This window comes from Mercenaria mercenaria, chromosome 4 (genome assembly GCF_021730395.1).
Source record: "Mercenaria mercenaria strain notata chromosome 4, MADL_Memer_1, whole genome shotgun sequence".
In the NCBI taxonomy this organism is placed as follows: domain Eukaryota; kingdom Metazoa; phylum Mollusca; class Bivalvia; order Venerida; family Veneridae; genus Mercenaria; species Mercenaria mercenaria.
In genome coordinates, this window is record NC_069364.1 from 29,533,087 (window position 1) to 29,551,237 (window position 18,151).

At 33.7% G+C, this 18,151-nt stretch overlaps 2 protein-coding genes across 12 annotated transcripts in view; one reads left to right on the forward strand and one right to left on the reverse strand.

The window, feature by feature from the left end:
• LOC123551355 (putative ferric-chelate reductase 1) overlaps window positions 1-18,044 on the reverse strand; it is a 40,350-nt gene extending 22,306 nt beyond the window's left edge. Inside the window, exons 1-6 of one of the 10 annotated variants that reach the window (XM_045340219.2) lie at window positions 17,592-18,044; window positions 4,703-4,898; window positions 4,277-4,410; window positions 3,868-3,968; window positions 3,030-3,246; window positions 824-1,030 (exon numbers count right to left, since the gene is read on the reverse strand). In XM_045340219.2, coding sequence (XP_045196154.2) covers window positions 824-1,030; window positions 3,030-3,246; window positions 3,868-3,968; window positions 4,277-4,410; window positions 4,703-4,898; window positions 17,592-17,627 — 891 coding nt within the window. In that variant the 5' untranslated portion in view covers window positions 17,628-18,044. Of the gene's footprint in view, window positions 1-823; window positions 1,031-3,029; window positions 3,247-3,867; window positions 3,969-4,276; window positions 4,411-4,702; window positions 4,902-6,429; window positions 6,561-9,724; window positions 9,988-15,582; window positions 15,733-17,591 lie in introns of those variants that run through there. The other 9 variants (XM_045340218.2, XM_045340216.2, XM_045340223.2 and 6 more) reach the window with 9 other exon arrangements.
• Window positions 4,787-18,151, forward strand: part of LOC123551357 (venom nerve growth factor-like) — an 88,853-nt gene continuing 75,488 nt past the window's right edge. Inside the window, exons 1-2 of one of the 2 annotated variants that reach the window (XR_008370541.1) lie at window positions 4,787-4,922; window positions 5,945-6,069. The gene's annotated coding sequence lies outside the window, so the exon portion shown is untranslated. Of the gene's footprint in view, window positions 4,923-5,944; window positions 6,070-18,151 lie in introns of those variants that run through there. The other variant, XM_045340229.2, reaches the window with a different exon arrangement.

Genomic DNA, 18,151 nt, shown 5'->3' on the forward strand with positions numbered 1-18,151 from the left:
GGCCATCATTCTTGCAAAATGCAGGACAGAGTTATGTTTCTTGATGTACAGCGTCCGCTTATGATGGTGTAAAATTGTTGCAAGTTTTAAAGCAATAGCTTTGATAGTTTATGAGAAAAGCTTACTTAAACATAATACTCAACCAAATAAACTGATTTTCTAAGTCCAAAAAGGGCAATAATTATTGCAGGAAGCAGGATGGAGTTATGATTTTTGATGTACAGGGTCAGCTTATGATGGTGAACAAGTGTTGGAAGTTTCAAAGCAATAGCTTTGATAGTTTAAGAGAAAAAGTTGACCTAAACTTAAAACTTAACCAAGAAATCTGATATTTTCTAAGTCCAAAAGGGGCCATAAATCTTGCAAAAAGCAGGATGGAGTTATGTTTCTTGCTGTACAGGGTCAGCTTATGATGGTGAACAAGTGTTGCAAGTTTTAAAGCAAAAGCTTTGCTATAAATTATTTCAATTCTAATATGCCTTTAATCTAAAACAGTAGATAAAATAGCGCTCTTTTTTGGTCGCAACAAAAACTTTAAAACGTCACCGCACGTTAACGTGACATCATTCTAGCGTAAGCGTGTTTTAACAGAGACAAGCATATTAGAATTACGTATAATGCCTTTGCTTATGACAAACATTTCTGATCAATATGATAATTACAAACTAACCAAAGTCCAGTGTAGATTTACAATGGCATATAAGTACATGTATGCATTTTAAAAGTATAACAAGATTTCTAAAAGAATGCATGGCAAACACTTGACATTTTAGAAGTGTTTTATCACTTTGAACTATATACTAGTATATAATAAGAGCAAAACCATTTTTCCAGTCGGTGAAAATCCTATAGCAATCCAGACGTTGTCCATGTCTTTCATCATCATTTGAAAATCAAAGTTCACCCCTCTAATTCCATTTTGTGGTGTCTGTTGCCACGTGACAAGATAGTCACAGCCACCAGAACAATCGGGGAAACATCCTTTTGTTGTGCCGCAACCGGGGTCGTTTGGTATTTTCTTTCCCGGAGTCTATTACATGAAATTTATGACCCAATAAGTAGATAAATGACAGATTATAATAATGTAAGTTAAGAATTTCAAAGTAGAATCTATAACAAGAGGGCCAAGATGGCCCTAGGTCGCTCACCTAAGAAACACTCCATAACAGTGTAAAACATGTTTGACCTAGTGATTTCATGGAAACAAATATTCTGACCAATTTTCATTAAGATTGGACCAAAAAATTGGTCTCTTGCGATAAAACAAGCATTTTCGTAGATATGACCTAGTTTTTGACCCTAGATGACCCATGTTCAAACTCGACCTAGATTTTATCAAGGCAATCATTCTGACCAAAATTCATGAAGATCAACTGAAAAATACAGCCTCTATCACATACAGAAGTTTTTTCTTTGATTTGACCAAGTGACCTAGTTTTTGACCTCAGATGACTCATATTCAAATTCGACCTAGATTTCATTAAGGCAATCAACCTGACCAAATTTCATAAATATCAACTGAAAAAAAAAACAGTCTCTATCGCATACACAAGATTTTTCTTTAATTTGACCTAGTGACCTAGTTTTTGACCTCAGATAACCCATATTCAAAACTGACCTAGTTTTCATCAAGGCAATCACTCTGACCAAATTTCATGAAGATCAATTGAAAAATACATCCTCTATTGCATACACAATGTTTTTCTTCGATTTGACCTAGTGACCTAGTTTTTGACCCCAGATGACCCATTTTCGAAATCAGCCTAGATTTTATCAAGTAATCATTCTGGCTAAATTTCATGAAGATCAGTTGAAAAATACAGCCTCTATTGCATACACAAGGTTTTTACGTGATATGACCTAGTGACCTAGTTTTTGACCCCAGATGACCCATTTTCGAACTCGGCCTAGATTTCATCAAGGTAATCATTCTGACCAAAATTCATGAAGATCAATTGAAAAATACCGCCTCTATCGCATACACAAGGTTTTTCTTTGATTTGACCTAGTGACCTAGTTTTTGACCCGAGATGACCCATTTTCGAACTCGGCCTAGATTTCATCAAGGCAATCATTCTGACCAAAATTCATGAAGATCAATTGAAAAATACAGCCTCTATCGCATACACAAGGTTTTTCTTTGATTTGACCTAGTGACCTAGTTTTTGACCCGAGATGACCCATTTTCGAACTCGGCCTAGATTTCATCAAGGTTATCATTCTGACTAAAATTCATGAAGATTAATTGAAAAATACCACCTCTATCGCATACACAAGGTTTTTCTTTGATTTGACCTAGTGACCTAGTTTTTGACCCGAGATGACCCATTTTCGAACTCGGCCTAGATTTCATCAAGGTTATCATTCTGACCAATATTCATAAAGATTAATTGAAAAATACAGCCTCTATCGCATACACAAGCTAAATGTTGACAGACGACAGACGACAGACGACGGACGACGGACGCCGGACATCGAGCGATCAGAAAAACTCACCTGAGCATTGCTCAGGTGAGCTAAAAATGAATAAAAATAATACTGTAAAAAGTGGATTATTTAAGAGTGGCAACATGCCTTGGAGATAATTTCATCAAGCAAGGACATACATTTAGATAAACACACCAATAGTTAGATTGTTAATAGTATCAAAAGGATCGCATGCAAGAAATCAAGAAATAGCATTGGATCTAGGACTTTTCCAAATTTATCTAATGACAACAGCTGTCTCGATTATTTGAAGTTTCTCCACACCTTTGAGGCTCCTCCACCTAATACTAGCTTACATACAAACACTTTTTTTTTTTAAATTTTGATAGAAATATTGTCAAAATGCACTTGCCGTTCGAGGTCATCTCAATAATGCTTAACGATATATGAATAATCTGAAAACATTTGGTCAAGTAGTTTCGGAGAAACATGCTTATATGCAAAACTTGCACACTTTTCATAGAATAAAAGGTAGAATTATGTTAAAGATGTAAATAAGTATACTGTTTCTGTAAGGTGACATGTCTATGTGATATTTATACCTGTGTTGTAATGACTTTCGGCGTCGAGGTGATCGGTGACACTGTGCCTGTCGTTTCAGATGGACTAGTGCCTGTAGTTTCAACTGGCCTGGTTGTTGGCTTTTTGGTAGTTATCTCGTTACAATCGCTTGACGGATGTAAACTGCAGTCTTGTACGACGCTTGAATAAATACTTAACCAATATCGACTGACGTTGTATGACTCGACTATTGTCATCCTGTAAAACCAAAACAGTCGTGGAATAGAAATAAACCGACTTTTAAATCTACATCTAAAGATTTAATGAAAGACTACAATCTGTTCAAATGATATATGCAATGATATGAGCTATTCATGTAAAAGGAGATTTTTTATTGTTTTCGTTGTGTGTCTATTTCAAGAAGATGATAGGCATTGCTAAATATAGACAAATTGTTCGCGGCATAGATGTTTATCATCTTCTACATGTTTTTACTTAAAAGTGATATCGCAGCTTTTTTCACTGATAATGTAAATGAGGAACAATTTTTGAAATACATCCATCTCATCTCTACAAACATTAATAAGCATATTAAGTAGAACTTAGCCCGAGGTACAGAAAGGCGAAAAATATTACCGCCTACTACTTATTTGATATTCACATTATTCCCTGCTCAGTAAAGTGATTATTAGTAGATATATTGCACCTCGGAAGTCACAATGGAAAAACTCTTTTTTGTATTATATGCGTTTCTTTTACTTCATAATATTTCTGATTTTGATACATTTCTAATAAATTGTGTTGAACATTGAAATATCTTTAGGAAATAAAGAGCTATTGCCAGCTATTCTAAACATAGAAATAATGACAATATCATACTTGAAATGAACATCGCCTTGTGAACTCATAGGTGCTTTCCAGGTGAAGTCTATTTTTGTTTTATTGCTGTTGGTAGTATGTGTCAATCCTTGTTTATTTGCCTGAAATATTGTATACATGTTTACAGATGGAATTATACAGTGTCTAAGTAAATTGTTGTAAGTTACTGAAGCAAACGTGCAGAAAACGATGTTTTTCTTTTTTTTTCAGACGGAGTAAGAAAATATTTCATAAGGTCAATTACTTTACCTTCAAGATATTGTTTGTTGTGTACGTTCCTCAACTTCGGCAATGTTTGTTTGATATTTAAGGAAACTATTCATAACAATTAAGAACGTTGTACTTCAGAGGTTGTACTTAGTATCGATACTAGTGAAATTTAAGCCACAGCAAATGGTTTTATACTTACATCACCGCAATTAGTATGTGTATCTGTTCCCGTGACAATAAACTCCCCAAATGGTGTTGTAGATGAGTTATCGGCCTTTCTCGCTTGTATTAAAAATCCACGAAAAACAACCCCGCTCGGAGAATATATAGTACCTGAGTTTAATCAGAATAAATACATTGTTCCATTTGTAGCAGTTAATAAACCTTTTTTTATACAACGAGTACATGTACATCAAATGCTGGGAATATGGTGCAATAAACAGTATTTCTTGATAATTTGTATATATAACAACCTATCATACCTCTGATTTCAGAGGTAGATAATAAACAGTTGTTGTTAGATTTATGGCAAACGGTGGGGTCTGTCAGTTGCATGTTGTTACACATTTCGAAATTAAGTCAGCCAATACAATCAAAATTATAAACAAAGAATAATGAAACTTACCTTTAATTTCAGATCCAGGTTTGTAAACTGATGATGTTAGATTAATAGCAAAAGGAGGTGCTCCAGATGTTGTTGTGGGCGGATGGTACGGCCTCATTTCTTGGCACGCCACAAGCGGGGCACCCGTAGGGTAGGGCGAACATTGGTGAAATATACTCAATACTACACAGAGAGTGGCGGCGATGAAATGACCTCCCTTCTGTTATGAAATAACAAATATGTAAGTCTTTTTACACATAAAGTATATTTATATTTATCCGGACATTTAAAAGTTTGCACAAATATATTTCATTAACAAAAATTGTGTCATAATAGCACATTTTCAGTTGTAATTTTTTTTATTTATTTTTTTTTGGGGGGGGGGGGGGGGGGGGGGGGGGGGGGGCGCGGTTATTAAGTCATGAAAAATATGACGACAATAGCAGGATCTATCTGTATGTATGGTGCAAATATAATATCATTCAATGATTATAACCGTTTGTTCATGAGTTTCTGTTTTAGTTTTCGTCGCCAAATCCGCAATGATTGTTCTTCAAAATGTATATGTTACAAATTGCTCAGAATACCTAACAGGCTTTCTAGAGGCTTTCACTGATATTTCTCTTAGACAGTTCCTTTGTAGTGATACCAGACTTTTTTCCAAAAATAGTTTTGACATAATTATCTAGGCAGTCTATGCAGCTAAAATCTTATTTACTAACATTGGAAATTCATGACAGTTCAGTCTGCATTCTTGACTATTTTGGAAACAATTTTGACAATACCTGGAGAACTTTGTTAAACACATAAAAATAGAAATATGAGCCGTGCCATGAGAAAACCAACATAGTGGGTTTGCGACCAGCATGGATCCAGACCAGCCTGCGCATCCGCGCAGTCTGGTCAGGCTCCATGCTGTTCGCTTTTAAAGCCTATTGGAATTGGAGAAACTGTTAGCGAACAGCATGGATCCTGACCAGACTGCGCGGATGCGCAGGCTGGTCTGGATCCATGCTGGTCGCACACCCACTATGTTGGTATTCTCATGGCACGGCTCATATAAAGAAATAAAACATAATTTGGTTTATATTTTATTTATAGAATTGGTCCAGTGTATATATGTGATTTTTAAAACTTTATTTGAGAAGAAAAATGACATTGTTTTTTGATACTTAGAGAATCCATTGACCGATACCTAACGTATAACTGTATGTATATATTGTTCTAAATACATAAAATTTCATTCTTTCTTTTAACATTTAGCGTAACCTTCGAACATGGCTCTGATATGATTGCCAGTTGAACAAAGAAGAAGCCCAAGCTCTGTATATTCTGCAACAAACAGGGTTGACACGGATAAGAGAGCAATATGAAGTCAATTATGATGTCAAATTGCCCTTAATGTCCAATTCATTACTACTTGGATAAATGAAACCCAACATATCTTTTATCAAAATATTTCAATGCACGTGTAAGAAATAAAACAATCAAAGTCTTCTGGTGATGGGACGTCTAATTTACCACGGTTTATCGTTCTGATATTAAGATATTTAACCATTCGGTCTAACGCCCTCGTGCTTCAATTCGGCCTGCGCATCTAAACACCGTGTCGTGATAAATCAGGCAGCAAACCACTCAAATGCCTTGATTATTTGTTATACAAATATAATTTTTTATTACAATTATCCATTATAATATTTAAAAAAGTATGCTTTTATTATATGAATTAAATTTACAAAACTGCTTACCATGGTGGTAACGCACAGCTGTGTCCGTACAGTACCTTAATGTGAAAACTGTGTAAAGTTTCTTTAAACTATATTTGAACTAATTACACCCGTAAGTATTGTTTCTCACGTGTTTATATGTTAAGGTGTTCTCAATTTTAAATCTGCATATTAATCGAGATTTTGATAAATAATGACGATTGTGGCTGGCTGAATCGCATTAAATGTTTAAATTATGATGATAATATAAATGACGGTGTAAATAAACTTTGATAAAGGAACCGAATACGATTTTATGAATTAAATATTAAAATTACTGGTAACAAACCATTTCGTAAATGGACTTTAAAAGAATTTAAAAATAATTTACAGAAAAACAGAAACGCTATGCACAAACTATAATAATTAAAGTTCAAAGAATAAAATATTATAAAATTTAATGCAATTTAGTAAAAGGATTTAGATGAAACAATATCGCGGCTAATATTAGTTTTATTCAAGACACATCATGTTCCTGTAACAACACTTTTGCTGTCTTAAGCAACGAATCAATTGAACTTGAATTGATAAAAAATACACATAGAACTTATTTTTATGAGTTCATGTACTGAATTTATTACATATACATAAATAATCTACTTTTGAGTAATGTAAACAAATATTTGACATCACATTGTAAGAAAACGATAAAGTTACGTATATAGATAGGTTCAAATAACGGGACACTGTTATCAGAAATTTAGATAACTGTTTGGTTTATTTTTGTACTGAATTACCTACTCAACAAACTTGACCTATTTTGACATGTATTAATCATTTTCAACTATTGTGTCTGTCTGTGAAGGATGATAAGTTGTGGGTAATCAGACTTTGGTCAGCAAATGGATTTATTCAAAACTTAGCCAACTGTTCGTTTACATTTATTTATGTTCACCGAGTTCTTAACACGCTAGATTTTCAGTGGAAGTATTTTGAAAAATTGATTTTCCTATTCTGGTTGGCCAACCGAGATAGCGTCACTCTGGCATACGTGTAATTTAAATAAACATATTTTGCCTAAGGATTTTGCCTAAGGAATAATATGAATTTAAGCACTACTGTATTATTTGCCTAAGGATTTTGCCTAAGGAATAATATGAATTTAAGCACTACTGTATTAAAGTTGTTAAAAACTTTAAATTGACAACAATATATTTTGCCAAAATTAATTAGATATGCAAGTTTATTAAATTATTATAATACCTCCCTTTGTCTATCTCGGTTGTGCAATCAAAATAGGTTGAAAATAGATGAATTGCGATGCTACACGTTGTTTTATACTTGCCTGTTGTTTTAGGTTGTTGAAATACCCATATATTTATCAAATTTAAATGTTAAACTAGACAAAATATTGAAATTAAAAGAAACAGTCTTCTTTTTAAAAACGTTTCTATCAAAGGGAGGTAATAACAAAAGTTCATAATATTAAAAAGCAATAAAATACACATTTCCAATAGGGATCTAACTCTATGTTATCGATGTTTTTGTTCCTTAAATAAATCTGTAAAAGAATACTTGAAAACTGACACATGTCATTAAATGTTGCTCAAATGTGATTGACCACCTTTAAAGCGATTATATCTCAGCAAGCCGCGTATCAAGGAAGTATTATATGACTGATTAAAACGCGTATCAAGGACATGTTATTCACCGAGTTACGGCTAATATAATGCACTTTTAAAACATTTTAGGGGCGTTTTGTTATTTTTCACATATTTTACTGATCTCATAGTGTCTTTCGATTACCATTTGAAACAAAATCTGAATTACGGTTAGCAAAAGTTTGAATGATAAAGAGACGCTCTGCTGAGACGATTTAAGTTCATTGAAGATCGCTTTAATTTACATTTAAAATGTGGTGCATAATATTATGTTCCCTACCGGCTACTTTTCGGAAAATTGCATACCTAAACCAAACATCAAAGCTATTTAATGAAAAGGAAAGGGACTTTGGTGGTACATGTACATTGTTACGTTACGCAGCGGTTCATATAAAACGAAATTTATTGAAATTAAGTCCAAACATGTACTTATATAAGAGCACTTACTTTTTATGGCTACAGAGTAATAAAGCAAAGAAATCGTACGTTGTGACTGAACAAACATTATTGTTACACCCAACTTTATATTTAAGTGACCAAAAGAGGTAATATCAAACGTTCTTACAAACTTTATCGCAATGTCTTTTCACGTAGGCTTATATAGATGGAAACCATGACCTTAGCCGTTTAACCATTATCATGCTAGAGACGACTGATTCTACCTACGCAACTAGTGTAGATCATGATCAGCCTGCTAAACATTTCATGGGAAAGGTAAAATGGGAGGCGTACGGGGCAGTAAGAAGAAATATGAAAAACATACAAGAAACTGAAAGTGGTAGAAAGAAGAAAATAATAAAACAAAAATAAAACAAATTAATACTTTCTAATTTGTGAAGAGCAATGATAATATTAAAATTCATTCTTTCTTTCGATCACTGGTTTGAGATATATCTTGATAAATTAATAAAAACTTAAACTGTAGAAACGGAATTTAAACTAAGCATACGTTGACTGACTATCACACAGGAATGCACATTTCATATAATCAATACACAATAAATATTTGATCAGCTTTGTGTAGGGAGATTGCAATATTAGTCGAATCTTTTGATACATGTACAGTAAAGATAAAACGAGTCTTGTTATTTTGTAGAATGTTTCATCATGTATATAGTTTCATGTTATTTCAAGAAAAAAGTGAAGCCCAGCATATGGCCTATACGTATATATACTTGTTTTAAGTGTTGACAGCCCATCTAAATATTTAATGTTTTTACTTTCGATCTGAAAACAATTTGCCAAATGAACAAACTGATAAGCTCGGCATATCGCCATTTCATGATTTAGGTCTGAGAAATATTTGGTGATGTCTAGACTTAATCTGATAAGATATCAAGGTAAAATATGTCACCCGTTTTCGCGACCTGTTAACATTTTATTAATCCATCTATGATGTTAATTTAAAAAAAAATCTTGGGCGTTGTAGACAGAAAAAAAATAATCAAAAATTGAAAGAATCCCTGAAAGCATAAGATATATTAAACGTTAACAAAACCACATACTGTAAATTTTGCAATACACGAATGTACATCAAATGAGGAAAATATTGTAGTATGCAGCTGTGATAGTCAGCTGTGAATATCGATTGTCCTATATTTGTATATTGTCAGGTCGTCCAATGTAAGTCGGAGAACAAACCTCCATTTAATTAATTGATTTTAAAAGGTACCTACCATATACCTTGACAGAATAGTTCTATCCATAATTGACACTATTAAAACATTTCACAGGAACTGTCAAATCGCATTTATGAACCTATCTTTAATCTTAATCTGCCGGTATATTAATAAATTTGAGTCACTTGTTTTTGAATCGATATTGTATCAATATGTTAATTAAATAGCTACATTTACAGGGTCGGCATTAAATCTCCCGCATTGAGTGTACACACGCATAATTGAATGTACACTATTAAACCTATGTTAAACCTAACCCTAATCTTTAGTCAGTATAGTGTACACTTAATACTTGCGAATATCCAGTAGGGGCGATTCAAGTTTGAAACGGAAATATGAGCCGTGCCATGAGAAAACCAACGTAGTGGCTTTGCGACCTGAATATCGTTACAAAACAGGCCGGGGGCCAGAAATTGTTGATGGAAGATTGGGGCGGGGGCACCCGTTTAAAACAAAAGCGTCACCGGCGACGTGCGGTAGGCACGGGGTTCCTCTGTCCGTATTTGTGGGGAAGTTTTTTATATACAGGTATGAAATGTTGGCCTGTGGTGCATTTTTGTCTATTTTTTAGGTACGTACTAGAGGGTCACTCCCCTTATTTTAGGTGGTAAGGGTCTTTTCCCATTGACAATTTTGAAATACAAGTATGGAATGCTGGACTTTTATTGCATTTTTTTGTTCAAAATTTCGGCGTATGGGAGTTGTTATCCCTGTCATTTTCCAGGGCTCAGGGTCTCTCCCCGGGAAAGTTTGAAAAACAGGTATAAAATGGTTGCCTCTGGTGCATTTGTTTCTTAATTTTAAGGTACTGGAGGGGAACTCACCCCCACCCCCCATTTTAAGGGGTCAAGGGTTCTTTCCCCTGGGGAATTTCAAGATATAAGTATAAAATGTTCGCGTCTGGGGCGTTTTGGGTCTACATTTTGAGAATATATTATTTCCAAAATAGTTGGGTACAATGAGTATAAGTCACTAGTAAGCCAACAAGGGTGGGGTTTGGGGTGTGGGGGGCGGGGAGGCAGCAATCCAGGCCTGTTACACAACAGGATGTTCAACTACGCGACACGAAGACTGTATTTTGTACCAGCTGTAGAAAACGAAGATATTCTATTAATCAGCCATGGGTTCTATTTCAATGTTTGGAGGTTTACATTTAAAGTTAGGTAACTATCAAGCTTCAATGGCGGGGAAAGATCTTATGTGGCCCTCTGTACATTCTTTCAGGTAAAGCAGGAATTTTGATATTATTTTACTTTTAGTCTCTTAAAATTGTTTAGTTTAGTCTCATTAAATTATTATTATTATTATTATTATTATTATTATTATTATACCAGATTTATATAGCGCCCTTTTCATGGTCAATTTCACGTTCAAAGGCGCTTTACATTGTTCAAATGCAGCCACACAGGGCGCATAATTCATCCTCTACTAGTACAGACACAGAGCGATCTGACCAGAGGGACAGAGTGAGACAAAGCCCCCACGACAGAGAGATCAGAAATCAGATACAGGCTTGTCCGGCTAACTTTGCCGAGCTCGTTGCGAATAGACAGCCTGGTTCTTAAACGTGCCCAGTGTATAGCACTGATACACGCAAGGATTGCCTGGGTTCCTGACCAGTACACCTCTAGTTGGGTGGGAAACACTGAAAAGCGTTTCTGAAAATTTCCGAGTAGCTGTCGGGGATCGAACCCCCGACCTCAGGATTGGAAGGCCAGTGTGCAAACCACTGAGCTATCCGTCCACCCATTCCCCTCATTATCCTACTTTTCCGCCTACCCACACATAACCCCCTTTCTCTCCCCCCCCCCCCCCTTACCCCACACACACACACTTCAAAATGTAAATATTTATATTTTCTATTAATTGTCTTGGTTCTGTGTGTTTGTCTCTTAGATTTCTGTGTCGTTATTCACCCCGTTCCCTACCCATACCCAACCCCTACAAACATACAACACTATTACCAAATCGTATTTAGTTAGAAGAAACCTCAGAATATTTCTGTTCTAAAACACTGGCACTATTACAAAATAATTTCACAAATATTTTTCTTGCGTGACTGTTCAAGCAAGCAGTGGAACTCAGGTGAGCGATCTAGGGGTAACAAGGCCCGCTTGTTGCTATACGTAACAACACTTATCATTAAGATAATTATTTGTATTACATAAACCTGTTAATTTTTCTTCCCTCAACATATAGCGGCGTTGCGACATTTAACGTTGCCACAGATACTTTCCTAGAACAATAATTTCTAAAGGTCAGAATATTTTTTATAGAATTTGCATTGTCACGATCTAATCAAATATTTTTTAAATATTTTTTTCTCCTTTCATTATCATTATTTGAGGAACATCTGGTCCGCTTTTGTAGGTCATCACACAAAGAACAAGTCATTCCTGTACTGTTTCCAAGTTCTAACCATTGCTTTTACTTATGGCTATGCAAAGTGGAACTATACAAATCCAGGAGCCCGTTTCACCAAGCCTACTTTAAGCAATGTTAAAACTTAGGAGTCAGGTATTTCACAAAGACTTATAGAATCATTTTAACTTTGGGTTTTCTTAGAATCTGAGCGGAACAAGAAATACAGATCTCTCAAAGATTTACGTTCACGACACATTTTTGAATGATGCAAGTTGCATCCTATAAAATACATGCGTTTAGAAAGTTTATAGGATAAAACTTATGACCTTTTGTGCAACAAGCCCCCAGTACATTACAAAAACCAGTATTTCTATAAAGAAAAACTAATATTTGACAGCTTTAACAGCAAACAGGAAACTTTGGCAGTGCTTTCATCGTTATCATTCATTATATTATAGTTTTGAGTATAATATGTCAGCTACTGATCAGTTATTAACGTTTGTTGACTGTTTCTGTTTTTAGAAAATGATGTCCAAAAACTTTTGAAAAAATTCATCCCGAAAGGGCACTACATAAAAAGCAAAAGCGACTGATACATGAATTTTGGAACACAAGTATAATCATTGTGCTACTGATCTTCCTACTCTTCAAGATCAAATTCATTTGCATAATTATACTCCATTGTTTTTATTAGTTTTGTCAATCCCCAATACGTACGATTCAAAACAGATGAAATTTTGTAATATACCTACTTTGTACTCAAACTGGAAACAACGTAGTACATTTATTCAAGATATCACAATTACTTATAATTAGAAGGTGAAACAATACCTTCAAATGTAAGTATACGCAATAAAAATAATCATGTCTTGCTGATGTAACAGCTGTTCTGACTTATAATTCAAAACTTATATTTTTCTCATTAATAATACACAATTTTTAAATATATTTCAGAAATTTACTATCTTTAATTTGAATTTACACATCACATTCTTATTAAAGTAGGTTACTCGAATTCTACGAAACGTTTCTTCTTTCTACAAGATAAAACGCATAAAATTTCCAAAAAGATATGATCAGGTATAGCTGCACGAATGTGTTATTTTGGAAAAAAACTTATTAAAAAGGAAGTATGTAAACATGTCATATTAAGGAAGTTTTTAAACTATTGAAACTAAGTAATGTGGTACTTTATCTTTGTCTTGGTTAGAAAATTTATGACCGTTTTATAAATGATGCAGATCTTTAGTCTGCTGGCAGCAAGTGATCCTGCTTTTGCGACCAGTGCAGACCAAGATTAGGCTGGTCATGGTCTGCACTTTTCGCTATTAAGTCAGTAAATTTTCAATGGAAACCCCTTCAAATAATAAATGGTATTGTCCAAACTGAATGATGGACCAGTCCATTTTAGAAATTTAGCAGGCTAAAGGTTAAACTGAGTTAAGTATCAAGGTACTGGAAAGAGGAAGAAACAACATTGTAAATAGAAATCTATGTAATTAAGTCGTCTATAATAACAATAAACAAACTTCCGCTTTTGTCGGTTATAGTTATAATCAATATATATAATTTTGCATACAGTATAAAATGCTTGACTGGCTGATTTATGCGAACGTATTATTATTTACTTCTGTCTGTTAGATTGAACGTAGATTTCGGGCCGATTTCCATGGTTGCCTGGATCTACTACTTAGAAATCATGATTTAGCAGAGTTATATGGTCTTTACACTAAAAAAGTTCCATTTCCCGCATTTTTCTTTATGCAGATGGCGTTGTATACACAAACAACTTTGTAACGTATATGTATGCATCACTATGACCTATAGATGAAGTCCCGGTTTTGTTCAAGTTCGCTAATTTTTTGTGAGTTATATTCCTTGAATTACACTTAAAATTGCCTGTAGTTCTGTATTTCTTTTAAGACGGATGATGCTATAAAAAGGGAGTTTCGTGTATGCTTGTATTATATTGAAAATCTCAAAATGGAGTGGCCCCCAGCCCACAGACTTGTAGAAAGGTTAAAACTTATTATTCTGATACTTTTCCACTTTTTTCCAATACGAACAAGGTTACTAATCATTGAATTGGCCGGGTTTTTTCCCTAATGTCTTCATAAGCAGCCAAACTCTAACATTTCAAATTGTTATTAAGAACTATTCTGGTATTTCAAAGATGTTGCATAGAAAATATAAAAAATATCATTTCGAATGAAATAAGAATACCTTCTTAGCGAGCAGCAGTTTTTAGAGGCAAGAAACTTTTTTTTTATTTAATTAACTATACTGATTTCACCATCTAATCAAATACTTTTTTTCCTTTTTTTTCTCGTTTTTTCCTTTCATTATCATTTTCTGAGAAACATCTCGTCCGCTTTTGTAGGTCATCACACAACAGAACAAGGCAGCAATATTATATCATTCATGTTCTGTTTCAAAGCTCTAAGTCAAGCAGATTGACTCCTACTTTTACTAATGGACAAAAAAAAACAGAACTTTGAAATAAACTAGTATATCATATGACCAGTTTTTGTACAATTGACAGCTTTAACAGCAAACAGGAAGCTTTACCAGCCCTTTTATCGTTACTATTGGTGGTATTATAGTGGTAGGTATAGTATGATAAGTCACATTAGTTGACTGTATTTTAGAAAATGGTGTCTAAATGCATTCTATTTTAACATGTTTAAGTTTTAACGGATTCATTTCGGCTATTTCGAACGGGTACTAAATAAAAATCTTAGTGTTAATTACTACACTAATATGCTTTTCTACATAAAAATGATTATAATGCTACTTATATGTGCCGCGCCATGAGAAAACCAACATAGTGGCTTTGCGACCAGTATGGATCCAGACCAGCCTCGCAGTCTGGTCAGGATCCATGCTGTTCGGAAACCAGTAGCGATCAGCACGGATCCATGCTGGTCGCAAAGCCACTATGTTGGTTTTCTCACGGTGCGGCGCATATGTCTATTTTCCAGATCAGATTCATTTGCAGAATATACCACCAGTGTTTTAATAAGTCTTGTCGATAACATTTTTGGCCCTATTACGATTCTTTCTAATTCATTCTCATTTTCCGAGTTTTTAACACTTAATAATACAATGCACAACAGCTGTTTTGTACTCAAGTTCAACACAATGTAGTACAAGAAATAAAAACAGTGGTGCCTTGTAGCATTTTTGAATTATGATTTACTGACTGGTATTTCGACTATGAATGACGTAACAGCTATGTCCATTTTTCAATATATACATTTTAGATGCCCGCCTATGTTGTATGTGCATCCTCCACGGCGGAAGCATTTTAGTTACGTAAGTTTGTCTATTTTCGTGCAAAGACGTAGCGTTCCAGCCATTATTATTATGTATCGAGGTCACAGAATAAAACGAAACTTTATTGTAAATAGAATGTCAAGTCGTCTATCTTAACTCAATAAAAAACTTCCGTGTTTGTCGGTTACAGTAAAATCAAATGTACATGTACTTACAATATATGCCGATTGAATGAAATGTAATGTGTCCATAATCCACATTGTTCTCAGATTATACATATATAATACAGTCGTTTACATAAATACCTGCCATTGTCACTTTTATCGTGTACATGGTTAAGATGAACCGATAAATATTTTGGTAAACTAACGGCCTGAATAGCATTTGCACAGATGCTATTTAAACGTGTATCATGCATGACTAAATTTCATACGCCCGCGTTTATACGTACCGTATTAACGCTTATAAATATATATATATATATATAGCCTTGCATTTTGAGAAAAAAAAACAAATTCAAACGACACCAAATCATTGAAAGAATTGATTGTTTCACATGAAAATCGAACTGTACATACTATAATTATGTATATTACTCTGAAAAATAATTGTCCGTATACTGATATATATATTAAATACATGGAAAGGACTGCATAAAGGGGCTACATCTTCGGACAGTTGAACGCCTTTAAAAGCTCGCCATTTTCAAAGATATACAAAAATATTACGTAACATGGTAACGTAAATTACAAATACAGTACCTCAAAGAGCCTCGAATACAGTCGTAATTTTCAAGCAACATCGGAATTGTTTTGAAAGTTACTTAATCAGTAACACCTATTTTTATTGAGACAAATTAGGTAATGAATAATAAAGACTGAAACTGACAAAGGTTTCTACATAACAAATAAAACCTAAATTCACTCGAATACTTATACTTTGAACTACATAAAGATAATCATAAATTTACGTTTCATTGATAAAATTCAAAATGTAGTGGAAACGTTTTTGATGTTTGGATTTTCCTGACTTTCAAGACTATGCCGTAATTGTCTCATCTCAATGCTGTTATTTTGCCTGTATTTGTCTTTTCTCTTTTCGATAAAGTTATCTAGTCTCAAAGACAGCTTTACCTAGTTTTGTTCTAGTGTTAGCCTACTATTTTGAACTAGTCATATTTTGTTATGTTTCTCTTTATAGTGTTCATGATATAAGAAAGTCATTATCTGATTTTTTTTTAAAAAAAGAAAAAAAAATATAATTGGCATTTAGATACAATCCACCTTAAAGTAAACGTTATTACAAGGTATACTCGCTTTGTCACGATTTATTCGAATACTTTTGTTCCGATTATTTTTTTTCCTTTCAAAATCACGAAAAGAACAAATTTATAAGAGCTAATTGACATTTGATTTTAAAGGCACATCTGATAGTTTTCTATATGTATACAGGCAAACATTTCCTACGGACAAAATTTCTTTAAAACTTAGTGTACTAGCTGAGAATCAAGTTTAAAACGGAAATATGAGCCGTGCCATGAGAAAACCAACGTATTTCTAAATCTAAAGAAGGACCTGTATCTTGTGAGCCCTCGTAGTCCCGTCGAATTAGTTAATATGAATGTGTTTCAAATTCTATCATGTTACTTACAGCTAAGCTAACCAATTAAGTTGATATTTGTTAGAATATACCACTATCAAATTTAGCAATAGTTTCGAATTTATTCCACTGATAAAAAAATGTCTGTGATTTCGCTTACAAATGATACAGCTAGGTACACGTATTAAATGTCTTTTAAAAGTCTATTATTACCAAATTCTTATTATAACATCTTCTTTAATGTAGATCACCTTCAAGTTGACTGAATGGCAAAAATATCAGCAACTCAATTTAAAATACATTAAAACTTCCATAATGCTGTGGATAAGTACAGTTTTAAGCTATAGGCATATAGGTAAATATATATATATTTTTTTGACATTTAAGTATTTTTATTACAGCGATTAAAGCAAATACATATATGTTAATTTTCTTTTAAGAAAGTTATGAAAATGTTATATTAATTCAACCTTCCTTGTCTTGGCTATAAAAATTCTTGTTTACATTAGGTGTCAAGGCCACAGAAAATAACATAATTGTAAAGAAGATTTTAGATATTTGTGGGTCATTTAAATGTGCATTGAGGCTGTTTTTGTCAGTAATATTTCAAAATAAGTGTACTTACGTTATTTGTAGAATGAATAAAATGTAACATGTCCATATTCCACTTCGTTCTTAATCATACACAAATAGTTTAGCCGCAAAAATATCCATTAAATGAATATCTGCCATTGTGTACCGTGCAAATTATTTAAGGTAGCATGTAATTTGAACCGATAAATAACGACATGTTTAGTTTAGTTTTGTAAACCAATTAGATGAATAGAATTTTAAAGGTGCATCATGCATGAATACACCTTATTATGCCTATTTTCAGACTAACTAATCGAGTTATAAGGTTCTCCATCCGATATTTCGAAGTTTTGCACAATTTGTTTTACAGCGAATAAAGAATACAACAAAATAGTGGATTCCTTGCAGCTATATATTGCATATATTTATATACACACACTACACACACACATATATAAAGACGATAAATGGACAGTTTATATAATAATACGGTTCGTGTATGCGAATAACAAAGCTGCATTTTGGCCTTAAGTTTGTAATGTTTCATGTCTCTGCTCATAATTCACAACTGATGCAATATTATAACGCGTACTGTTCTTATTAACACTGAGC